This window comes from Berghia stephanieae, chromosome 14, assembly GCF_034508935.2.
Source record: "Berghia stephanieae isolate SIO BIC M18660-M18661 chromosome 14, UCSD_Bste_1.3, whole genome shotgun sequence".
Classification (NCBI taxonomy): Eukaryota; Metazoa; Mollusca; class Gastropoda; order Nudibranchia; family Aeolidiidae; genus Berghia; species Berghia stephanieae.
Genome location: NC_088373.1, coordinates 19,031,883 through 19,059,284, shown reverse-complemented (window position 1 = coordinate 19,059,284; position 27,402 = coordinate 19,031,883). Strand labels below are relative to the sequence as shown.

General features: G+C 35.9%; 1 protein-coding gene across 3 annotated transcripts in view; it reads right to left on the bottom strand.

Annotated features, from left to right (window-relative positions):
- The window catches only part of LOC144960008 (uncharacterized), a 49,601-nt gene that overhangs the window by 3,152 nt on the left and 19,047 nt on the right, over positions 1-27,402 (bottom strand). Inside the window, exons 5-16 of one of the 3 annotated variants that reach the window (XR_013642736.1) lie at positions 27,177-27,267; positions 26,268-26,415; positions 24,512-24,667; positions 23,188-23,302; positions 19,418-19,618; positions 17,446-17,624; positions 12,015-12,075; positions 10,699-10,853; positions 9,569-9,711; positions 7,913-8,004; positions 5,154-5,204; positions 56-98 (exon numbers count right to left, since the gene is read on the bottom strand). Coding sequence is in view for 1 of the 3 variants with exons in the window: in XM_078892941.1 (XP_078749067.1) it covers positions 88-98; positions 7,913-8,004; positions 9,569-9,711; positions 10,699-10,853; positions 12,015-12,075; positions 17,446-17,624; positions 19,418-19,618; positions 23,188-23,302; positions 24,512-24,667; positions 26,268-26,415; positions 27,177-27,267 (1,352 nt within the window). In the remaining 2 variants the exon portion in view is untranslated. Of the gene's footprint in view, positions 1-55; positions 99-5,112; positions 5,205-7,912; positions 8,005-9,568; positions 9,712-10,698; positions 10,854-12,014; positions 12,076-17,445; positions 17,625-19,417; positions 19,619-23,187; positions 23,303-24,511; positions 24,668-26,267; positions 26,416-27,176; positions 27,268-27,402 lie in introns of all 3 variants that reach the window. The other 2 variants (XR_013642737.1, XM_078892941.1) reach the window with 2 other exon arrangements.

Genomic DNA, 27,402 nt, shown 5'->3' with positions numbered 1-27,402 from the left:
CATATAATGATAATCTAAAATCACCACGGATGACCGCCTGTTTTGAAATACTCACACAAAAATTGTTTCTGTAGCACACTTATGCTCTTATTTGATTCCTGTAAGAAAGAAAAAAAATAAAATAAAATAGAATAAAACACTAAAATAGTCAATATCACCAATAAGGGGAGGCAATTCACAGCTTCCTTATGTATGGCAAATTAATAAAAATGGATAATGTGTACTATGTGAATCACAAGAAATAAACAAATTAAAGTCAATAAAATATTTAGGGTTGCTTTCTAATCTAAAACTAAAACATAACTCTACACATGACCCACAAATACACATCCCACATGTAAGGAAATAAATGCGACTCACAGCCTCAAACTAGTACTACCAAATTATGTCTTAATTTGAACCAAATTTCATGTCAAAGAGATAAGAATTTCAAAATTTGATTTTCATCATCTTTATTTTTTTAAGCTGAAGTAAAAAAAAAAAAAAATTCATAATCCTCAATAAAAGTAAAAGCCTTTTATTCTAAAAATAAAACTTTTCCTCATTTCAATGTAAATCTTCTTCCATTTCTGTTTCCAAGCCGGCAGTATACGTACTGGATTGAGGTGGCAAGTCACATATTTGGTCATGTGTACAAACAAAATGGAGAATAAAACCATGCAGATGATAAAATCGTCATTATTGATTATTACATGTTAAATCCATTTCAGTTAGCAATGAATGAGACCAACTCTCAAAATAATTGAATTTCTAATGTCCCATTTCTCCCGCTATTCTTTGGTTGTTTTTTGGGGGGTTTTTGAAGTCTATCGACAACCTAGCTTGAAATAAAACAATCCAAGATGCAAAGAGCACATATCTCCAGGACCAACCATACTTGTTTATGTTGTGAATGAAAGTTATTGTATTCAAGTATCGTAACTTGTATCGTCCATCTGATGTAGTATCGTTCACAACTAGTGTCTGTTCTAGTAACTACCTTGTTGATAGTCATTCTGTATCCAACCGTCATCCTGTACACATGTACCTTATCTTATGTTGTTTAATAAATGTTCTTTACTGTAACAAGTTGGGTTGTTGATTCTTGGAATAAACGTCTTATTAATTAATGATCTAAGAACACAACAGTTTATGAAAAAAAGAAGAGAACCCCCCCCCCCCCCCCTCAACAAAACAAAACTCGTGATAAACTAGAATGTTGATAACGTTTTAAATACTATCAGAACAATATTAGTGTGAGAAAAAAGAAATGCCTTCCCAACCTCTCTTATTCTATCCCCTGCACATTTTACTCAGTGCGATTAAGATTTAAAAAAAAAAAGAAGCCAGTATTGCAAGTGTTGCTGTAACTTCTATAAGCTTATAATATTTACAACCATGAAGTGGTATGTAGTAGTAATGTAATAATCAATTTATACAGCGCATAGAAAATAAAATAAACAATGGAGGCCTCACCCCTACTACTGAAGAAAAGAATAGAAATTTTTTTAAAACAAAACAACTAAACAAAATAAACATGGATCACTTTGTTCCTCGTTACTACTAAATAGAATTTTTAAAAAACAACCCCCCCCCCCCCCAAAAAAAAAAAAAACAAAAAAAAAAAAAAAAAAAAAAAAACAACAACAAATAAACCATGATCTTTTACACTTTTCTTACCACTGAAAAAAAAAAGCCAAAAAAAAACAAAAAACAAACAAACAAATAAACCAAACAGAAAAAAAAGACCAATGAGAAAAACAAAAAACAAAAAACAAAACAAAACAACACCCTGCTCAGGCAATGAAAATCAAACAGATTGGATTGTTAATCGTTTTTAATACTAGTCAGAACCACTGCAAAGTTAGGACTGGTGTACATAACCATCACCATCACTCATCACGTGTTACAATATGATTGATTAATTGTGAGAGACAATTGTAGACGATAACTCTTCTTTAATGAATAAAGCCAAAGAAAAACAAAAACAATAAAACAAAACAAACTCAGGCCAAATAGTGAAATTATTTCTGCTCCTAGTTTTTTTCCATTTTGTAATAGAATTATTTATTCATTAATATATTTATTTATCTTTATTATTATGTTTCGTTGTTGCTTAAGAAATTTTTTATGTTATGTCACACGCTACGTGTTATGTCGACAAATCAGACAACACTTTTTTTGTCACATATATCAGTCAGTAATAAAGAAATTGAAGACGATGGAATTCTAATAGCTGTCACTTGTGCTGTCACCAATTGAAACCAGGTTAATAATTTGTTTCTACTACAGAAAAAGAAAATTTCATTTTTTTAAAAACCACTTAACAAACAATGAACATTAACAAAAAAAAATAAATACATAAATTTTTTATAAAACTACAATAAAATAATAGACGTCTAGTAAAATTACCAAAACAAAAAAAAAAAGAAGAACAAAAAACAACTAACAAAAAAAAACAAACAAACAAACAAAAAAAACGGATTAAAAGAACCCATCAACCCAACTAAAGTTTTCCCACCTATTTCCAAAAGTTATTGAGTTTTAAAGCTGAAGACAGTAAATGGTAAAAGTCAGATGGAAACGATCATAATATTTTTCATTGCACAAATAAAAGGGTTCCAAACACATTAACCAACTCTAGTTAAAACCCTTTAAAGTTGAGATTTAATTTCCTTAAAAGTATTTATCAAAAACTAGTTGGGAAACCACTAAAGCTCAGTTAGTGCGGCTATGTGGTCTTGTGGTATTATCAGAAGGTCCTGGGTTCGGGCCTCGCTCGGCGCATAGTTGAGTCCTTGAAGAAGGCTTTTTACTCGCAACCTCTCACCGTACTCAGGTGTAAAATGAGTACCTGACCATTAACAGCATTATCTCTGTCGGAAAAAAATGGAACATCGCCCGACAAGCGTCACATCACGTTCTACATGTTAAATGTTGCTGTTGGTTGGGGACCAAGTTTTCTTTTGTAATTAGTTTTTTGACTAAAAATGTTGTAAAATAGGGACATAGATAACATTTAAGTTTTTAGAAATCTCATCGCCGAAACGATCAATCAGATTATCTGAAACCTGTCCTTAGTTGGAAAGTGGAAGAGTTCAATAAGAAGTTTTGTACAGAATGTGCGGAATCATGAAAATATGGGAACCTTTGTGTGTAATGCACTGTATGAAGTGTTGACAAGACATCCTATCCACTTTATTTTCATAATTTTAAATAAATAACAATTTGACACAATTACGAAGTAAATTTGCATCAAATGTCCATTTCAATAGCAAGCGGGGGGGGGGGGGGGGGGGGGGGGGGGGGGTCTTGTAAATCAAAAACTTGTCAGTTTTTAGTGGTAACAATTGAAAGGAAGACTGAGGACAAATCTGTCTGCATTGCATTCAGCCTACTGCAGATGAATTCATCCGCATTGCATTAAGGGGAAAAACCTAGAAAATACCAGTATTGACTTCATAATCAATATAATGAACATATCTATGACAGATAAAATGTAAATCAACGGCCGTAGATGAGGTATAACATTCTATAATTCTGAAAAAAAAACAAAAAACAAACAAATAAAACTTTGGACCTCAATAATAATGGCAACTTTGTTATTTAAACGCTTCAATAATAAATAATTAGGTTATATTTCCAAAAAAGCTACAATCTAAATTTACACACACACCCACACACACACATTACAGGGAAATGAAATTTTATGACATAGAAGAATCACTCGTGTGTGTTCAAAGGAAACAATCATTTAATTCACTGTGGGGAAAAAACAAACAAAACAAAACAGCAGACCTGCCAACTGAAAATGATCCAACTTTTTAAAAAACTTTTCCAACACAGATCAAAGCAGATTTTTTTTTTCATAGCTTCTAACAAATATCTATATCTTTATTTCAAAAAGCATGACGCAATTTCTAATTTACCATTAAATACACCGGGTAATGTAAATGTTGCTGCACGAAGCTGGAAGAAATGAAGAACAATTTGAATTGAATGTAAGCTTCAATTTAAAATACGAAAACAGATCAAATGATGTTTCGGGTTTCCCCTTTATCAACAAAACAGGATGAATGAAATAATGTGGTTGTGGCGTTGTTTTATTCATCTAAACAACGCCACTACCAAATTATCTCATTCGTCTGTAGTGGAAAGGGGAAAGCCAAAACGTCCATTTTATCTGTTTTCGTATATTAAATTGAAGCTTACATTCAATTTCACATTGTGATTGACCAATAAATGCACCGAAGAGGTGAATGGATCAGATGAGCAAAGAGCAGACGGGCATGAATCCCAATAAACTGCATTTATTCTTCAAAACAAAAACCTATTTAGTTTACAAAAAAGTTCCATGATTTAGAGCTACTATCAATTTCTTTCAGCATCTGCTTCACTCCACAAAATACCCGTTTGAAAACAAGGCCCTTAAGGTTACCAAACCAATAAACTTCGAAATTTTGGGGGAAGGATCATGCTAACAAAGAATAAGATTCTTTCATATATTTTTCTAGACTGCTCTACTAATTAACCCTGCATCTATTCTAAAACAAACCCTTTGTCCTTTGAGTATAACAACATACAAGAAAACCACATTTAAATAACTAACTAAAGCCACTTCTTCATTTTTATTTTTTCTTTAAAATTTCATCAAATTTGCTTCTTTTCGACAAACTTGACCGCTATTTTAAAAACTATATAACAAGCAAATATTATATCGGTTGGCAAGTCTGCAAAAGGTTAATAAATCCATCAGCATTCAAGTCAGTCTCCAATCCCCAGATTAATCCAGACTCCAAGTTAATTGGATTCAATAGTCTGATGTCACGTCGCCCAGCAATGGCGAGCAGCTTGGTTCTAAACAAAGAAAATCTGTACTTTTTAGTCTTCAAGCTGGCTAGAACTGTTCATATGTCATGTGATCAGAATGAATAAAAGTCAAAACATGATCTGATTTATAACGTCTTTCTCTTCTGGATACACTTTTATCCTCGTCAGAGTAATATTTCATAAGGCATCCGCCATAGTTCCGACAGTTTAGAGCCAGTTACTAAGTTACCATGCGTCAGTACGAGGGGAAGTGACATCATGACTGTTGAAGCCTATTGGTAGTTAGTTCTAGTGTCTACGAACCCTCAGTGTGGGTATGATGTAAAGTGTGTGCTATAATTTACACGATAATGTCTGATTCTATCATAGTGAATTGGCGGTCTGGATGCAACGATCTGTGAAATAGCAATGGCATTTCATGAATGGCGTCAGACAGATAGATAGTATGAGATTGAAAGAGAGAATAAGATGTTTATTATTGTCACCAGGTTAGATAAATAACCCACAATATCAGACCTGCCACAGACCGAAAAAAAAATCCAAAAAGAATAAAAGTACAAAAACTATAAATAATAAAATGTATAAATAAATAAATGAATGTATAAATAAATAATAAAATGTATAAATAAATAATTAAACAGGGTCGCCAATTCATGAGACAAAATTAATTGAGTCAACATTTACACAAGCACATTGAACGACCCCTTTCTGAGTGATAAACTCTGGTAATACGACATTATGTACTTAATTTCTTTTGTTTTTCGTTTAGCGAGTGATTGGAAAATACCATGAGGGTTTATCACGTACTGAATTTCATTAAATATACGTGGAAAATTGGCAACCCTGATTAACGAAATAAACGAATAATTGTTGAAAACTGCATTAAAACAAGACGTGGAAAATATGGCAATTCAAATCATTTTCATCGATCTTCAAGTGATTAAATGTACTCAGGGGTAAAATGAGTACCTGGTCGTAAACAGCGTTGTCTCTGTCCGAAAAAAATTGTCATATCGCCTAACAGGCGTCATGTCCCATCCTACATGTTAAACGTTGCTGTTGGCCAGGGACCCCTTGTAAAGCGCTTTGAGCAAGTTTAGTGGATATTGCACTATATAAAAGCTCAATTTCTAATTATTTTTTTAAATGTTTGAATACAGTTTGAATACAGAGTAAGAAAAATATATTGAATTTGATCATTTACCAATAAAATATATTTTTTTTTGTTTCCTTTCTAATTTCAAATTCGATTTTATGGGTATATGTGGCAGGACTGTAAATGTACAGAATGGATTGTTGCTTGTTTAGAATAGAATTATGGATGAAGAGAAACAAAGTGGATAGTTTGAAATTGTAAAGACTTTATAAAACGCTTTAATGCAAAGACAGCTAAACAAGAATCTAAACTTCATTTAAAATAAGACATTTTTGTATATGATAAAAAAATAGTAGTAAATCCTAATTGTAAACAAATAGCTTTTATAACCACCTGGAATACATTTCAAATCAGTGACTCGTGCTCTAAAACTAAAAGTACAAAGGGTTAAATATTTATTGATATAAATCTTACAATAAAAACGATGTAAGGCAATGTTGAAATACAGTGGCATGCAGCATAAAGGTTACTTGCAATAAATAGATTAATACATTTAGAAAATGACAAACAGTAACAGCTTCTTCAACAGATAACTACTAGACCTGCCATTGGCAAAAAATAAACCAAAAAAATCCCTAATTTCCAAATCAAGAGAAAAAAAAAGGTGTACAGCCAGAAAAAAAATTTGTATTGATCTAAAATGCATGAATTCAAACTGTTTTTTGTTTTTTGAACATTTATCATAGCTTTAAAAACGTTGTAAAAGTAAGATAGCTCAATCTAGAAACAGGAATACTGGTGAGTTGAGAGAAAGTTTTTAAAATATAAAAAGCTGCAGACAAATTTTCCACTTTTATCTGTTATTACCCAATTATACAATGTAATATTATAAAAGATATGAAACAACCCCCCCCCCCCCCTCCCAAAAAAAAACAATTATTTTCCGCAATCGCATGAATCAATTCTTCAAAAGACCATACTTAATCCTGACCCCCAAAAAACCCATACCAAGTCAGAAATTTATCTCCTGGATTCAACATTTAAAAAATAAATAAGAACTCTAAGGTATACGGATGCTTGACGAATGGTTGTAGGTCATCCTGGAGACCAACACAAGGTGACCTACAACCAGTATCTGTTTCACCCGAGATTTCCATTGTGTTTCCTTCACACCGATTTTTAAAAAAATTTCACCGTCTTAATAATAATAATAATAATAATATATTGAAGCCTACCTAGCCTTAAAGTACAATTTTCTTAGCTTTGCAGACTTAATAATATTTTGGAAGCTGATTTATTCATTGATAATGAGTGTAAACAATACTAATACTATATATGTGTGACCAACAGTCTCAAAACAGTAGTATGTCAGGAAGGTTTCGATGTTGAACATTAGAGTCCAAAATGTAAAACTAGGAATAATTTTTTTTTAAATATTTTATTTGGTGGAATAAAAGTAGTTTCTTAAATTACTAAAAAACAAAAAACAAAAAGGATTTCTAAATTTTGGACATATTTAGGCAGACCTGTCCACTTGAAAAAATCTAAAAATTCGTAATTTTTGGAGAAAAAAAATTTCATTGCTATAATGAACTTTAAAAATGAACAATTTATCATTACAAGGATCAAATACCACTTCAAAATCCTTTTAAAATGATGTAGTCTGGCATCAACTTTCATTTTCAATAAGTTTTAATAATTTGGATGATGCTCATGCAGTTATAAAATTGGAGTCAAAAATTTTGTGATTCTACCAACTTTTCATATCAGTAGGCAGGTCTCGAGGGAAATATAACATTTAAAAAAAAGAGGAAATTCTTCTCTGACTAAAAAATCGCGGATTTCCGCGGATCCAAGGAAAACCATCAGCATTGATTAAGGTCAAGGTCACTTTCCAGCATTTGATTCATCCAGACATAATACCGAATAGAGACGACGGAACACATTCATATTTCAAAAGCATGCTAAAATCTACAAAGAATGTTTTAAAAAAAAAAAAAAACGAACCGTCAGTGGCCTCCAGGGCATAAAACTGTACATCCATGTCTGGGTCTGCTCTGAGTTTCTCCAGCAATGGTTTCACCTGGTTCTGAATGGCGCTGTAGAGGGAGGGGGGTGGATAGAATAGAAAGGTAGAAGTCGAGGATAATAAAAAAAACAAACGTCACAGCATGCATCAATGTGATTCAATTTTTCAGGAGATAGTATTGAGTACTCACTATAATATATGAGTCTACCAGGGTTATTAAGTCATATTAAGTCTCTCTGCCTGGCCGGGGAGAGTGTAGAGCTACCATCATTGCTGCTAAATTTTGTCTTCTGGCACTTTCTTGCTCACTTCGTTTCTTGTTATTATCAATGTTAACATAAGTGACTGCTCCACTCACTTTTCTGTATTAATATTCAGCCCAAATACCGGAGCATACTCAATGTCTGAATAGTTTCTAGTTTCTGTGTTACATGTTTATGTGTTGAGAATACTGGCTATTAAGCTTAAATGCTGGACAGCTAACTTTGCAGCGTTTGTTTGTTAACCCATGACCTCAAGAAGTTGGGGAGAGCGGTTCAAGATAGACACAGAGTTTGATACCACTTTTTTTTTCTTTTGGAGTGGTGGATAGCTCTGACAGTAGTGTTACCCTCTCCCCAGCCAGGCAGAGTTGTAACAGTAAGGTCGGGGGTTCGAGCCCCCCAAAATTTTGATTCTCTGTTGTCTTCTGGCACTTTCCTACTCACTTCACTTCTTGTTATTATCAACATAAGTGCCTGCTTCACTCACTTTTCTGAATTAAACTGAGTTTGCCATCCAAACCCAACAAATACATAAAATGACAATAGGCCCTTTTGTTTGAAGTCAAAACCTAGAACAACTACAAAAGATGTCTAACATCTACGTCATGGCACAAGACTGAAGGGCTAGACCTCAGGTGGTCGCTGGTTCGGATAAGTAAGTAAGTAAGTAAGTAAGTAAGTAAGTAAGTAAGTAAGTAAGTAAGTAAGTAAGTAAGTAAGTAAGTAAGTAAGTAAGTAAGTAAGTAAGTAAGTAAGTAAGTAAGCAAGTTACAGGCCTAGAAGTGATTCAGGAAAATATTTTTCCCTGCTTTTTTCCAGGCTCTGGGAAGAATTTTCAAGCATGCTCATCAAATCTAGACCAGTTATTACTATCAGTAGTGTGTTCGATGAGGGATACAAAGAAATAGATAGCACTTTTATCGACTTGATAATAATATAAATTTATAGTAATCAACGCGGGTGGTCTATGATGAGTCGACTGAAAGGTGAATGAACACATTTCAAAGTCGCAGCATGTACCAACCTAGGCCCAGTGTAGGCCTCGACCCAATGAAACAACACAAGACATTGCTTTAACCTTGACCTACAGTACAGTTTTCATAAACGAAACAGATACAAATTCCAAGCCGATCGTTCTCAGGTTGGGTAATGATTACGCGGAAGTTGGGTTGTTTGTTCACCTGGATTTTTCTCACAGTCTTTTCCCGGCCCAAGGCAATTTTCACAGAGTTTCCCGGTCAGGAATTTTCAAAATAAAACTCCCGGCTTTTCCTGGTTTTCCCGGCCCACTTCGAGGCCTGAAGTAAGTTTGAAGTCAAAAGGTTTAAAAATCAAGATACAACTAACGATAACACTGGATGGCTTACTCACCTTTGCTCCAATAAGGGTGCCAATTTCTGTAGCGTCTTGGCCACATTGAATCGTACATTGGCCACTTGGTCGGATCCCATGGTGATGATGGTGGGTAGAATTAGTTTGGTTGTCATCTCTTGACCAATGGGTTCAGCAAGCAGCTGAAAAAAATAATTAAAATAAATAAATATATTAAATACACGATGAAAAATAAAAAATAAAAAATATATATATATATATATATATATATTATTCACAAATTCTAATTTATCAACAACAACAAAAAAAAAAAACTAGAGCTTTTATATAGCGCAATATTCACTAAATGTGCTCAAACTGCTTTACAAAGGGTCCCTGACAGCAACACGTAAAATGTAGAACGAGACATGACTCCTGTTAGGCGATATTGCAATTTTTCCGACAGAGACAACGCTGTTTAATCCCCCCCACCCCCTCTCCTATCCTTTTTTTTCTTTATATTCATGATCACGATTTCTAGGTAGCATAATATTATTGTATGACATACTACAACTAAAAAGTGACAAAATTTGAAAAGGATTGTATAAAACAGTCCCAGACAAAGCATAAAGGAAAATAGAGAGGAAAAAAACAATGCCAAAAAAAAATCAGCCTGCTTCTAATGTCTTCATCCATGTCCTCAAGTTCAAAATAATAAAAAAAATTAATTAAATAAAATTCCCTTTATTCATCCCATAGAGGAACTTTGTCTCTAGGGTCTATTCCAAGGGAAGACTGGAATAACCCAGGCATCAGCCGCAGTGCAGTGCCCCAAATTGAGCTCATGCGAGGTGTCTTGCTAAAATCCACACAGCGCAGCAGTGGGAGATCAAACTCAGTGCCTTTCGGATATGAAGCAAAGACAGTACTGCTGAGCCATGTTGCCCCCCCCCCCCCCCCAAGAGGGTTCATAGCCGAAATGCCTATTGTTATGAAGAATATAAGCGTAAATTTGTCCCTCAGTGCTGTGTGTAATGGTAGCACATCTAACTGATAATCAGAAGGTCTGAGGTTCGATCCCTCATCAAGACATACTGATTCATTTGGGTTGTTTATTTTAATTCCCCCGATTTGTCTGGTACAGTTTCATTCACACCTTTCCAGATATTTATCCTAGTACAACTACTCACATTAATACAGAAGAGACAGGTCATGCGATGCAAGTAGTTTTGATCACGTGACATCTGTAACACCTTGGGTATCACGGTCTGCTGGGCCCAGTCTTTGCCAAACTTTTCTACGAGTTTCTTCAGGTTCAAGGTTGCTGCCTCACGGATAGCATACACTAAGGAGAGAAATTGGATACGTTGGGATTCATTATTTACTCACAATCCGATGCATAGTTTTCAAAATTCCTACAAATAAATTTATCTCTATCTGAGGTTTTATATATCGCAATATCAACTAAACATGCTCAAAGTGCTTTACAAGAGGTCCCTGGCCAAAAGCAACACTCAACATGTAGGATGGGACATGACGCCTGTTAGGTGATATTATAATTTTTTTAGCACAGAGACACAATGCTGTTAACGGCTAGATACTCACCTTTTGATCTGAAAGCGAGTGTCTTACCACAAGACCAAATAGCCGCGTAGATGATGAATTTAAATTTGACCTATTTTAAGATGGAGTGACCACTGAAGTGTGGCCATGTGGTTTTGTGTTGTGACACGTGCTTTCCGGCCAGAAGGTCCAGGGCTTGTCCCACTCACTGAGTGTGCAAAGTTGAGTCCTTGGGAAAAAGGCTTTTACTCAGGTGTAAAATGAGTTCCTGGGTGTTAACAAAGTATTTATCTGTAAAAAAAATGTGTAACATTGCCTCACTGCGTCATGTCTCATCCTTCATGATAGGTGTTGCTGTTGGCTTGGGACCCCCTGTAAAGCATTTTGAGCATGTTTAGTGGACATTGCTGTATATAAATGCTGAAGTTAGCACCTGCCGGAAACTTTTTTCATAAAATGTTTTTCATTCTTCATCATTTATTACAGTGAATGACATAATCAGTCGGATGGTGAAAAGGTTTGAACTGAGATATTGCCAAGTTAAGTTAGAAGGTCAATTTTTATCAAAAACGAGTTCTTGTCATCAATGATTAAATCAACCCTTTTTGTACATCTTCGGGAAATATCAAAGCTTAATTTCACTTCTAAATATTTTTTACAGCTAATCAAGTTGAAAAAGTATGAAATTTGAGAAAAGTTGCTGGATACCTTTCACATACATCTGACCATAACTTCATGCAAAATCACCCAATTTACTTCAAAATAAAGACTAAAATGCTCTGGTGAGCCTATTCTGTCAGAAAATGCAAAAAAAGTGCAAATCCAAAATGTTCACCTTCCGACTGATTATCTCATGCACTGACACCGGTAAAGATTTACAATTCCATGGAATCAAAATGTAAGAAATTATAAAAAAATATAAATACCAGGCTGTAAAACTCACCATGGTCAACCAGCCAGGTCATACACAAAGAATTGAGCTTTTCGTCAAAGAATTCCATGCCCTGGAGAAGAAGAAGAATTCTTAAATATTGTTTTATCAAACAAAACAGAAATAAATAAAAATAAAAAATACATAAAATCCCTTTTATTCATCCCATAGGGGAAATTTGTATCTAGGGTCTATTCCAAAAGAAGATGGAGTAACCAAGACAGACGCAAACTGAGCTAGGGTGAGGTGACTTGCTCAAGGCCACACAACGCAGTGGGTATTTGAACTCGGTACCTTTCGGGTAGGAAGCAAAGACCGTACCGCTGAGCCACGCTGTCCCATGAAAGCAGGTTTTATTTCCATCTATGTGTATACTCCAAGCATCAAAATAACAATGAGATTATACCTGAACACAAGCACTGAGTCATTCAGTGATATTTGATAAGGCTAGCACTATTCAGTATCTGATACTGAATAGTGGTTTTGTACTATTCAGTATCTGATACTGAATAGTGGTTTTGTACTATTCAGTATCTGATACTGAATAGTGGTTTTGCACTATTCAGTATCTGATACTGAATAGTGCTTTTGTACTATTCAGTATCTGACACTGAATAGTGGTTTTTGTACGGTGTTTTTTTTTTTTCCGAAACCTGACAAAGTTATGGGAAGAGGACAGCTGTGGGAGTGAATATGGGACTCAGAAAAGTGTACACCAGTGGGGAGTGAACCGGGGACTGGGTTTCGGCGGGTTTCGTAATAAAAAGCAATTACTTTTTACGAAACGCGACGACACCCGGCAATATCCGACAAAGTTATGGGAGGTAGGCAGCAGCGTGTGTGTGTGTGTGTGTGTGTGTGTGTGTGTAGGGGGGGGGATGAACCTGAGATTCAGGAAAGTGTACACAGTGGGGAATGAACCTGGGACTCTGGGTTTGTAAAAAGCAATAAAAAATGTGGGGGGGGGGGGGTTACTTTTTTTACGATACCCGACAATATGCGGCAAAGCGTGGGGAGTGAACCTGAGACTCAGTGAAGTATACACCAGTGGGGAGTGAACCTGAGACTATGGTTTTCGGCGGGCTTCAGCTAGTTTCATATAAAAGCAATTACTTTTTACGAAACCGACTAATCCTGGCAATATCCGAGAAAGTTATGGGTAGTAGGCAACAGTGGGGAGTGAACCGGAGATTCGTGGAAGTAAACACCAGTGAGGAGTGAACCTGGGACTGGGTTTCGGCGGGTTTTGTAAAAAAAAAAAAAAGCAATTACTTTTTGTTTACAAAATGCGCAAAATCCCAACAAAATGGGGCAAAGATATGGAAAGTAGGCAAATAATGGGGAGTGAACCTGAGACTAAGGGAAGTGTACACCAGTGCGGAGTGAAACTGAGACTCTGGTTTTCAGCGGGTTTCAGCGAATTTCATATAAAAGCAATTACTCTTTTACGAAACCCGACGAAACCTGGCAATATCTGAGAAAGTTATGGGAAGTAGACAACAGTGGGGAGTGAACCTGAGATTCATGGAAGTGTACACCAGTGGGGAGTGAACCTGAGACTCTGGTTTTCGGCGGGTTTCAGCGAGTTTCACATAAAAGCAATTACTTTTTTACGAAACCCGGCAATATCCGACAAAGTTGTGGGAAGTAGGCAACAGTGGGGAGTGAACCTGAGACTCAGGGAAGTGTACACCAGTGGGGAGTGAACCTGAGACTATGGTTTTCGGCGGGCTTCAGCTAGTTTCATATAAAAGCAATTACTTTTTTACGAAACCCGACTAATCCTGGCAATATCCGAGAAAGTTATGGGTAGTAGGCAACAGTGGGGAGTGAACCTGAGATTCGTGGAAGTAAACACCAGTGAGGAGTGAACCTGGGACTGGGTTTCGGCGGGTTTTGTAAAAAAAAAAAGCAATTACTTTTTGTTTACAAATGCGCCAAATCCCAACAAAATGGGGCAAAGATATGGAAAGTAGGCAAATAATGGGGAGTGAACCTGAGACTAAGGGAAGTGTACACCAGTGGGAGTGAAACTGAGACTCTGGTTTTCAGCGGGTTTCAGCGAATTTCATATAAAAGCAATTACTCTTTTACGAAACCCGACGAAACCTGGCAATATCTGAGAAAGTTATGGGAAGTAGACAACAGTGGGGAGTGAACCTGAGATTCATGGAAGTGTACACCAGTGGGGAGTGAACCTGAGACTCTGGTTTTCGGCGGGTTTCAGCGAGTTTCACATAAAAGCAATTACTTTTTTACGAAACCGGCAATATCGACAAAGTTGTGGGAAGTAGGCAACAGTGGGGAGTGAACCTGAGACTCAGGGAAGTGTACACCAGTAGGGAGTGAACCTGAGACTATGGTATTTGGCGGGTTTCAGCAAGTTTCACATAAAAGTAATTACTTTTTTACGAAACCCGGCAATATCCGAAAGTTATTGAAAGTAGGCAAACAGTGGGGAGTGAACTGAGACTCTGGTTTTCAGCGAGGTTTCAGCGGTTTTGTAAAAAGCAATTACTTTTTTACAAATCGAATCGAAAACTGGCAAATATAAGGGAGAAGAGTACTAGGGGAAAGTGTGAGAGATGTTCAGGGGACATTCAAGTAAGCGTATCGACTGACACTGGATTCTGAGAAGTATGGTAACACAGTGGGGAGTGAACCTGAAACTCATGGAAGTGTACACCAGTGGGGAGTGAACCTGAGACTCTGGTTTTCGGCGGGTTTCAGCGAGTTTCACATAAAAGCAATTACTTTTTTACGAAGCCCGGTAATATCGACAGTTAGTGGGAAGTAGGCAACAGTGGGGAGTGAACTTGAGATTCAGGAAGTGTACACCAGTGGGAGTGAACCTGAGACTATGGTTTTGGCGGGTTTCAGCGAGTTTCAATAAAAGCAATTACTTTTTTACGAAACCCACAGGCAATATTTGCAAGTTATTGAAAGTAGGCAACAGTGGGGGTGACTGAGGACTTGGTGGGGGTTTCGCGAGTTATATTAGAGAATACGCTTACAACCGGGAGGAACCTGGCATATCGAGATTATGGAATAAAAAGGGAGTGACCTGAGATACATGGAAGGTAACAGGGGGGTGAACTGAACTAGGTAGTGTACAACCAGTGCGAGTGAACCTGACAAAGTTATGGGAGCGGCGGTTCAGGGGAGTTCATGGATATTTTTACGAGCCGGAGAATTCGACGTTATGGAGAGGCCATGGGGAGTTAAGCTGAGATTCAGGAAGTGAAGTAGGAGATGAGACTTGTCGGGTTCGAGTTTCATAGAAAAGCATACTTTACGACGCGGAATTTGACAAATTATGAAGAGGAACGTGGGGGGGGTGGGGGGATGACCTGAGATTTAGGGAAGTGTACATTGTGGGAGTGAACCTGGGACCTGTTTGTAAAAAAGCAATACCCAGGGTGGGGAATTACTATTCGAACCCCAAACCGGACAAGTTATGGGAAGCTGGCACAGTGGGATGAATCTGGGATTTGGACATGATGGGATTGAACCGGAGCGAGAGTGATTCAGTGGCAGAGCTTAGAATGTACTTTTATTTCGAAACCTACCGAAACTTTCAAAAGTTATGGAACGTGGACATTGGTATGACCGGACTCAGGAAGTGCAACGGTGGAGTGAACTGGACTGTGGAAGAGGTATAGTGGAATAACCTGGGATGAGAGGACCATGGAAATGAGCGACTAGGGAGAGGACAAGAAGAGAATTCTTTTACGAAATCCGCCAAACCGCAAAACATAGATTGTTATTCCCAAGGTACACTTCTGAATCTCGTTCATCCCAGTTCTACTTCTTTCATAACTTTTTCGGATATTGTCGGGTTTCGTAAAAAAGTAATTGCTTTTTTTTTACGAAACCCAGCCCCAGGTTCACTCCCCAACGGTGTACACTTCCCTGAGTCCAGGTTCACTCCCCACTGCTGCCTACTTCCCATAACTTTGTCGAGTATCGGCGTGTTTTGGCAGGTTTCGTAAAAAAAGAAACACCCTAACAATACCACGTGTATTCAGTAAATAGATGTCAATTGTAGTCTAATATTCAGTATCTATTTAAATTATTATTATTATCATTATTATTATTATTATTATTATTATTATTATTATTATTATTATTATTATTATTATTATTATTATTATTATTATCACGTAAATTTTAATATAGTACGGCAATTAATTCACGGAAGTACATCGCTCAATCAAAAAATGCAGAAAGTCTGCCCACATATTTATAATGAATCGGGTTTGCCTTAGATGACAAAACAAACAAACAAACAAACAAACAACAACAACAACAACAACAACAACAACAACAACACAACAACAACAACAAATGAGACAAACAGAAAAAAAACAAGATTTTTAAAAATAATGAACAATAGAAGAGCACAATAATGAAAAACGACAACGAGATGATAACACATAAAAGATATTCGTAATAAATCGATAACTGATTACATTACTCCAACTACTTGATTAAAAAAAAAAATCATCATAATCATAATAGTGATGATGACGATTAAAACAACAATAATAATAATAGTAAGTAAGTAGAAATAATAATAATAATAATAATAATAATAATAATAATAATAATAATAATAATAATAATAATAATAATAATAATAATAATAATAATAATAAAAGTACAATAGTATAATATAAACATTAAAGTATATTACAAGCAAATAAAATTATAAAAACAAAAGTTTAAAAAATATCAATAGACATTAGGAATTAAAAAAATAATGGGAAAAAAAAAACAAGTTACCCCTACCGGGATTTGAACTCTCGAACCTTAAAACTCAGAGTCAAACAGCTTATATCCACCAAGCCATGGTGTCACTGAACTCTTAGTGACATTTAATCATGTCTATTTAGATATTTAAAAATGGATTTGAATGCCACTTTTATTTTGATATTTTGAACTATGTTAATTGCATAAAAGCAGAATTTTTTTTAAAATTACGATCAAAATATTTTTACAGCTTTGAATCGGGCTGTCAGTTAGTGCATGTGTTCAATCTGGAAGTAGGTCAACAGTTTATTTCCATTCAACCGAGATTGTCGCACTTTTCACTCTCTCTATAAAAAAGAGTTCCTTATGGATACTGAATAGTGGCAAAGCACTATTCAGTATCTGATACTGAATAACCACTTCTATTTGATAAAGTTTAAATAAAAGTGCACCGAGCTCCATTTCACATTTTGATTTTATTTAGTGTCAATTTTTTTTTATAAAAGGTCTTTATCCCTATGCCTATGTTTATTGTTGTACGTATAAGATGAAGATAAAACTAAACTTGCAAAGTGAGGACAAACATTGGATGTCTCTCATTCCGGAGGTTAAAAAAAACGAAAAAAAAAACAAACAAACAAACAAAAAAACAACAAAAAAGAAAAAAAAAATAATGAGGCCCAATCCGTACCAGCTGTCCAGCAAGTAGAGGCATGTACTCAATGATGGCCAACCTAACTCTCCACTTGGTGTCCTCGGCCAATTCTACAATGGCCGGCAGCAAGGACTGCGACAACTGCTTGATACCAATCACCTCGTTCACACAGTCCAGGTTGGAGATGATGTTCAGACGGACTTCTGGGCATTCGTCTGGTGAAGATAGATGACATAATATGTTTTGTTTTGTTTTTATTTTTAAGGGTTTTACGGGATAATAAAAAGTTCTAGAATTACAGTTAAAGCATCCAAGAAAAGGTAAGACAAAGAGGAATAGGTTCAAATAGGATAAAGATGTAGATTCCAAAAGCACAATATCAAAGTACTTAGCTTGAGATCACCTAAAAGTCCAACCCAGACACCAGCATAAGATCCCACTGAGAGGAATACACTCAAATGTTTACAAATATATGTTAAATTTTAAAATAACAATACATAACAGAGAGATTATTTACAAGGAAAAAAAAGATTATCTCCCAAAACTATAACTATACATTCAACTGTTTCCCTCCCAGCAAAGGACTCCGACCAAGGCCAGGACAAAACTCAAGTATTCTCATTCCAAGACAAAGATAGAAAGCAATTGGAAAACAGGTATAGGGGGATAGAAGACAACAAGTACATCCCTGCACACTATGGGAGGTCAGGAACCCCACCCAAGATGACATAATAGCACATTTGATATTATTGTCTCGATCAAGAAAGAATTGACATCTAATAAATACAGCCTGATCAACATTGGTTTGATTTTAGGGGTTTTACAGCACTTGCAAAACATTCAGGTCATATCAGCGCCAGTAAAAAAGAAGAAAATGGGATAGTTAAAAAGTTCTAGAATTGCAATTAAAGCACCCAAGAAAAAGGAAGAGAGAGGGGAATTGGTTCAAATAGAGAAGAGATGTAGATTCCAAGAGCATCCCATCAGTGTACTTAGATTGAGATCACCTAAAAAAAAAAAGAAGAAAAAAAGCAGTATTTTGTCACTGTAATTATTTTTCGATGCTGAAAATTGAATCTCTAGCTAAAAATGTGAGACTTGGGATTAAATTTATAGATGTTACATTGAGGAGAAGTAATACAGATACTTTAACCGCAAAAATCTAAAATTTCCTATTTCCATTTATTTTGACTTTCCACTCGGTTGTCTTTCATCAAGTTAATTATTCCGATGCATCACCAGATAGAGGGGATCCTGATAGCTCAGTTGGTAGAGCACTCGCTTCACAACGCAAAGGGACCATGATCGACCCCGGGTGCATTCCAGATTTTTTTTCTTTTTCTGACCCCTCTGTCCACCCAGCAGTGAATGGGTAGCTGAGTCTGTTTGGTGGAAAGTACTTTGCAATAGATAGGCTAGTGTCTTATCCAAAGGATAGCAAGCAATTTGCTATTGTCCCTTCCACACTATAGCAACCGGGGGAAAAATCCGGCTCCTTGGGCCGAATGGCTCTGAAGGACTACTTTTAAAAAAAACTTTGATTACCCGATAGATGTAATGGCATACCTGCCTAATTGAAAATTTCAAATTCAGTAAGAAATACAAAATTCATCAGTAATTAATGGTCAAATTTCAGTAATACTAAAGCAAACAAAAATAATGATAGATACACCCTTTTTTATATGTTAAATAAACTTACCATGTTATATAGAGGACAGCCTGATAAAATAATATTGGGGTTCTTTTCCTTACAAAAAGCTATCACACCATTGTCTTTCCCTAGTATTGAGATTTTTTATTGTAGCATGCGGTAAATAATGAAAAAAATTATTATTTTTTAATTTAACGTTGCAACCATTTGTATCAGTAATATTTCTTCTATTTCCGTAAGTCCGTAATTGTCCTTACACTTCCGTACCAATTACCGTAATTGTCCTTACACTTCCGTACCAATTACGGACGTTCTTGTAATAATAGGCAGGCATGTAACGGCTAATCAAGACATTACCTTTGAGTTGTGTGAGGAAAAGAGGCAGGAGATGTTCGATGGTGTTTTCCTTGCCCAGGATTGGGGAGAGACCCATGATGACGGAGGCCAGGGCCGACTTGACGTGCTGGTTGGCGTCGATCACTAGATCTTTGACACACGGTAACATGTTGGTCATGATGATCTGTTCACGGATTTCTGGACTCAGGGCCTGGCAGAAATCTGGGTGGGTGGGGATGACGAGTTCGTTGTTAACGTTTGGCAGCACAATATCATTTAAAAGAGCTTTTATATATAGCGCATATCCACTAAACGTGCTCAAAGCGCTTTACAAGGGATCCCTGGCCAACAGCAACATTTAACATTTAGAACGGGATAGGACGCCTGTTAGGCGATATTACGTTGTTTTCGGACAGAGGCAACGCTGTTAACGGTCAGGTACTCATTTTACACAAGGACTCAACTGTGGACCCAGGACAGTCCGATTCGAAAGCGAGTGTCTTACCACAAGACCATATAAAAAGTATGACTATATTTAATTATTTTTTTTTTATGTATTAAGTCACTTCCTGTATTTTCATTTTAATACTGAAAATCAATAGAACCAAAGAAAAAACAGTAAATGTCAAAACTTTGCATTTATACTAACGAAAGAGTGACAATGAAGAGGCTTCGGATGGGAACAATGCAGACAATACACAGGTGATACTATCGATATATATATATATATATATATATATATATATATATATATATATATATATATATATATATATATAATATATATATATATATATATATATATATATATATATATATATATATATATATATATATATATATATATATCGATAGTATCACCATGTATTGTCTGCATTGTTCCCATCCGAAGCCTCTTCATTGTCACTCTTTCGTTAGTATAAATGCAAAGTTTTGACATATCAGGCGGGCACCTTTTGACCTTGGCTCATATATATATATATATGAGCCAAGGTCAAAAGGTGCCCGCCTGATACCAGTGTTAAGAAAATTTGATTTTTACTTAATTATGGGCTGTTTTCAGTGGGTTAATGCTTGTAATCAATTGATAATATGAAGAAGCGATAAAATTAGATAGCTCAACATACTCTGTTCAACAGAATATGAAATAAACAACTTGAAAGTCAAATTTGAATGCTGTTTGGCATGTGCTTAAAACGAGGTCAACGCATCACCTTTTTAGAAAGCATGTAGAAATTAAATGTGATGCTTTAGCTCACGTGATTTAAATTTCACTAATAGTATGAAGTTAAATTTACTTTTAAACGCAATTGCAGTATATTACATATCTGATTAAGTTTCATATAGAGTTCTTAAAAAGTTGGTGTTGCTTGTGACCTTTGGTGTCATCAAACACAGCACAATACTAAGACTCGACACGAAACTTTAAAGCTCATTTTTAATGTTTATAAAATCTTTTATTATGAGAAAAAAAGGATAGATTTACTATCTGAATTCAAATCTTGGAGTAAATGTATACAACAAGATATGAAGTGAATAGAAAAGTGCCAGAAGACAATAGAGAATAAAAATTTTTCGCGGCGGTGGTGGGGTTCGAACCTGCGACCTTATTGGTACGACAACTCCGCCTGGCAGGTGCCGTTTTGCCGATATTGAGGTTTATTGGTTTTGGTGTCATTTGTCACAAGCAACACGGCATGCGTGAACACGTGGAAGTTTGTTTCGTTAAATGGCGATTCTCAATTTTGATCCACCCTTCTTACCAGTCTTTGAAGTGCAGCACTTTCATTTGCCTTTCCAGCGTGGCTCCAGGCAGAAAAGGTAAGTTGAACTTTGGTGTCATCGCTATTTTACATTGTCACAAGCAACACTTGATATTGGATATTACAAAGTGCCACCAAAAAATTATGTTTTCAGCTGTTATTCTATTTACAAATATGATATTATGACATCTCACATAAGACTGATTTTGACACAATTAATTATTTCCTTGTAATTCTAATTTTTTTATGTTTCAGGGTTGTATCAATCAAGAAAAAGACAAAACTCAAGCTTTTGACGAATCCAGATAAAAGAAGGGTTGTCAAGAAATTTGATTTGATTTACTATTAACACACATAATTACTACAAACTAGCAGATTTGAACAGTAGGGTGGATGTTACCGTATGGTTACATGAATTCATTACCACGGCTGATATTTATCTAGTGTTTGTTTGACTTCTGGTACTTTTTGTGACCATTGGTGTCATTGGTTAAAATGTCACAGGTGACACTTAAGTTTGAAGTTTCTAATGTATTTCTGTTTTCATGTTCTTCAAAGCTTGAAATGTCATTGAATTCCATTTTAACAGGCTATACTACATTTGTTCAGTTGCTATTCTTGATTTATTGAGGCAAAATTGCGTTCTAGTGCCGATTTTGACCAAAGTAATAGCAACAATGGTATTACTAATATCTAAGCATATTTCCAATTTGCAATTATTTAGTCTCTTAAAACATTATCGAATTTCATTTTAGAGTGGGTTATTGTGCTTTTTTGACTAAAAATAATGATGTATTATGGACGAAAGTGTGATTTGGTGTTGCTTGTGACATAAGTAATGGTGTCACCGGTCTTATGTCACAAGTCACATTCAGATTCTCTAATTTCCATGTAAATTTCTATTTTTGAAGTCTTTGGTTTCTGAATATTATTAAATCCCATATTTAACTGTGGTTATTACACTGGTTTGACTGAAATTAATGATTTATTGTCGAAATTGCAATTTGGTATTGCTTGTGACATAAGTAATGGTGTCATCGGTCTAATGTCACAAGTGACACAATGTCGCTAAATAAGATATGTTTGGTCACATTATTTCCCAACATTTTATTCCAAAAGTTTCTGAACATTGCTGGTAATAAGCATATGCAATATTGTTGTTGTTGTTAATGCACAAACATTTTTATGAAATAATATATTTGCATTCTATGTTGCTTGTGACCGATGACACCAAAAAGCAACATTTTCTCCAATAGTTGGTATTATTATTGTACTATGATTGTTGTTGATTGTGTCTTTTTGTCTATAACTTACTAAATAAAGTTTGATACTCAAAAAAAATCATTTGGTTATTGAGTTTTTTGTCTCATTTTGGTGTCACCGGTCACAGGTGACACCAGCAACCTATAGGTATTGTTGACGATATTATGCTGCGTTAGACCTTAAAGTTATCTAAAGGGCCTTTGATTCATGAAGTACAGGGTTTTTTCTACACATATAGAAACATGAATGGACTATTATGTCACTTTTATTTTGAGAAAAAAAAATTGGCACCTTTTGACCTTGGCTCATATATATATATATATATATATATATATATATATATATATATATATATATATATATATATATATATATATATATATATAACCAACAGAGAAATCTATGTGAAAATTTAAACATTTATAATATGGTCGAGAAATTGGTGTCATAACTCGTCACCCATTTGGCGGTATAAAAACAATAACAATGATCAAAGAGAGGTCGATATCATTCACGTTATTGTTTATAAACAACCAACTATGTTTGCCCGAGCACATGTGTGAAGACGTGTCACAAATTCCATGTTTTGATTGGTGAGAAATCTACTGGTTAAATTGCTCCTTTTGGTGAAAACAGTGAAAGATAAGATTCTGTGTTGTGTCCATATTTTTGTCCTGTTGTGTCTATTTTCGCGTGTTCAAAAAGTTCCGACAATGGTTTAAAGACTTCAAATCCAATTCTGCCAGTAATAAACAGATGACTTGCCTTTGACTTTGTGGGCAGATGCAGCCCTGACCTCAGCCTCGCAATCCTTCAACAGACTCTGGAAAGCTGGAACCAGGTCGTTCTTGGTGATCTCTGGGCCTACAGCCTTCTGGAGCTGTAAAATGAAAACAGTAGTTAAGGCAGAGTCTTTATTTAATATTTCTTAAAAGTTATTTCAATTAAATGCTTACTTTTTGTGGCTAAACAAAATACAAAACAAGACAAGACAAAATCAGAACAAGTTAACAAAATGACGTTTTATCTAGTGCAATAACCACTAAACGTGCTCAAGCTCTTTACCCAGGGTCCCAAACAATAACACGTAACAAGTAAAATGATACATATTTCAGTGCTGATGGTGACAAAAAGGGAAAAAGGAGGAAAATTATGAATGGTTTTCTTTACGCCACATGTTTACTTCACCAACCCCCACTTTTAGAGTCATTGAGATGATAAACTACTCTAGCTATCTTTCGGATAGTGGGGAAGTTGCACCAGTATGTTTCACCACACATCAAATCTCTCAAAGCCAGAAAATTTGATTGAGGAAAATGTCTTTTTTCAAAGGAGGAAATTAATCCTCTGACACAAAAAAATCTCGGATTTCCGCAGATGCGAGGAAAACCATCAGCACTGATATTTAAACAGGATACTATTGTTGGTTTGTTTTTAGGTGTTTAATGGTGTTTCAACACTATTCAGGTCATTTAAGCGCCTGTTTCTGGCTTTTATCAACTTTTATTGGGCTTGAGGGGCCATAACTGCTCAAATGTGTTAATACTGTTGTAATTAAATTTTATAAAACCATAAAGTTACATACTAAGAGAAGATTCAAATTTCTTCAGGTGACAATCATAATATGATCTATTAATAATCTTCAAAATGATTCATAACAACAACCGTGCCAGTTCATTTTTTACATTTCAAATAATTCAATCAGAATATTTCCCATGGTTCATTTCTACACTTTCACCATACCCGATTCAGATTGCATCTTTTACCCTGAACAGGAATCATAAAATGGTTGATGATTTATTTATCCTTTAAGATGAGAAACTGCGAATGAACCAAAATAATAACTGATGCCACTTATTGCCAAATTTCATTCTCTAATTTTTCTTGAAAAAAGAAATCTAGTTAAAATTCCCATGTTTTGGACAAAATAATTTAATTCATACTGGCTGGTAAGCTTATTTTTATTGCTTAAATCTGTTACACATAAAAAAATAACACCGCATTATGAATAAGATTTAAATAGTTTCTTAAAGTCCAAGTCTCTCTCTCTCTCTCTCTCTCTCCCCCCCACCTCTCTCTCTCGTCTTACCTCTGTAAACTTGTCAGCCACCATGTATCGGACCCTCCATGACTTGTCTTCAGCCGCCTGGCGAAGAGTGGGCATCACAAGCTGCTCCGTATCCTCTGATGGGAGCAACGAAGCGATGCTAACACTTGCCTCGACGGCAAGCAAACGTACAGAGTCCTGATGGAGGAAATGGAATGATGGGTAAAAAAAAAAAGATTTAAGTGGTGGGCTCTTCTTATGAGATACTTACTTACTTACTATCCAGTGTCGTCCTCATTGACGTTGGTTGCTCGCACTCTTGCCATGACAAATGTCTGCCCATTGCTTCCTTCTGTTGACGGTATCGTATCCATTCAAGGATATTTTTACGAGTTCTAGGTCTTCCCCTTCTTCGTTTGCCCTCCATTTTCCCCTGTACCACATCTTCCATTAAAGTGCATGGGTTTCGGCATATGTGACCGAAGAAAAAAAGTTTTATCCCTTTGATGACATTTACTAGTTCTGGCATGACTTCCTGCTCTTCCAGTATGCTGTTATTTATTCCTTATGAGATGAGATACAATAATCCCAAATTGTACATTTGGGGTGAGGTTGTTAGGCAGACTAGTTTTTAAAAAAACATCACTTTAACCATTAAAATAAAATCGGCTGACATGCCTTCCCTCATTTCATTTATTTCTATTTGATAAGAGGAAATATGGCTTCATATATTACAGATTAAACTACAATATGGTTTGTCTTGTTTTCGTTTTAAGTTTAAAAATTAAACTACAATATGGTGTCAAGTTTAGAATATTAAAAAAAAAACCCCAAAACATCTTGCATTGAATTGAATTCAAAAGTCGGAAAGGAAAATCTTAATAATTGGACAGAAAATATAAAATAGGAATATTGATGGTTTTACAGCGCTGGAACACAGTAAGGTCATATCAGCGCTAGTAAAAAGGAAGGAAATGGGAAAGTAAAAAACTCTAGAATTACAATTATGGCACCTAGAAAAGGGGGAAGACAAAGAGGAGTTGGTTCAAATAGGAAACAGATGCAGATTCCAAGAGCACACTATCAAAGTATGTAGTTTGAGATCACCTAAAAACCTCATCCAGACACAAAGACAGGTCCCCACTAAGAGGAACACACTCAAATGTTTACAAATCATATATAATACATAAACAAAACATAATACAGTGCTTAATAGGGATGATTTACAAGGGAAAAAATTTATCATCTCCCAAAACTACACATTTGACTGTTCCCCTTTCAGCCAGGGTATCCAACCGGATTGGGCCAGGAAAAAGAGAGAAAGCAAGTTGGAAAACATATTTAGGGAGACAGAAGACACAGTAAGTACCTCCCCCGCCCACTATGGGAGGTCAGGAACCCCACCAGGAAGACACATTAAGTACCTCCCCGCCCACTATGAGAGGTCAGGAACCCCACCAGGAAGACACATTGAGTACCTCCCTGCCCACTATGGGAGGTCAGGAACCCCACCAGGAAGACACATTAAGTACCTCCCTGCCCACTATGGGAGGTCAGGAACCCCACCAGGAAGACACCACACAGTAAGTACCTCCCTGCCCACTATGGGAGGTCAGGAACCCCACCAGGAAGACACAGTAAGTACCTCCCCCACCCACTATGGGAGGTCAGGAACCCCACCAGGAAGACACAGTAAGTACCTCTCTGCCCACTATGGGAGGTCAGGAACCACACCCAGTGAGACTAACAGAACGATGGTAAAAGTGTGAAATAAAATAATGCCACATCATTCCCCTACCTGTTCATCCTGGGCCAGGAGATTGAAGAGCTGGATCAAATCCGACTTGAGGTAATCCGACTCCACCACCTTGGCTATCTCACCCAGCTTACCGGCTGCTGCACGACGGACCATTGGGGTGTCGTCTGCACACAGGTTACGGAAATTCCTACATGGGAACGGGTGGGGAAAAAATAAAACAAAACAAAAAAACATGAACACTTTCCTTGGAAATAAACAAATTAAGTTTTCACTTTCCTTCCAATTATGTCAAGAGTGAAGTGTACACCAAAGAGTAAATTTAAAGTTAAAAGAATCAGAAATATGAGAATTTTGGGGCTTATGCACTTTATGAACCAATTTTCACTCTTTTTGGACTATAAATTCAATTGCAAGCAATTACTCTTGATGTATTAATTTGAGACTGTCGGTTACATATTCTGGGATCAAATGTCACAGCCTCGATGCAAGGTACTCTCCCTTGTATTAAATAATCAGAAATATTCTTCTTCTTCTTCTTTTCCTCCCTCATGATGTCTTGATGACTGAAGGTCAACAAGATGCAGGAACCCTGTGGACGCCCCTGCTCGTGCTGAGCTGAGACCCATAGAGATCGAATTTAGTGTAGTCCTCGATTTTTCACAAGTAATGTAAATGTTGCTGCTCGAAGATCGAAGAAATAAATAACAATGTGAAATTGAATGTAAGCTTCAATTTAATATACGAAAACAGATAAAATGAACGTTTCGGTTTTCCCCTTTATCAACAACACAGGACTAAATGTTTTGCCGATAAAGGGGAAACCCGAAACGTCCATTTTATCTGTTTCCGTGTATTATGTTGAAGCTTACATTCAATTTCACATTGTTATTTCTGTTCCACAAGGAATGTAAAGGATTAAATGAATTCGATGCTATTTGTAATACTGACTGTCTTAGCTCTGCCTTGACATTCGTCGAGACTCTCTTGTAGCAGACAGAAAAGAGACCACAGGCAGATGTACGGGATGTGAACCAATCTCCTGTGAGGGGGAGAAAAAAGGGGTCATAGAAAATTAAAATAATGGAAATAATGAGATCAATTTGATTTGTGGTTAAATACAACCTCTGATTCTAAGATTCAATGTATTAAAATCAAAATAACGCTATTAAAAAGA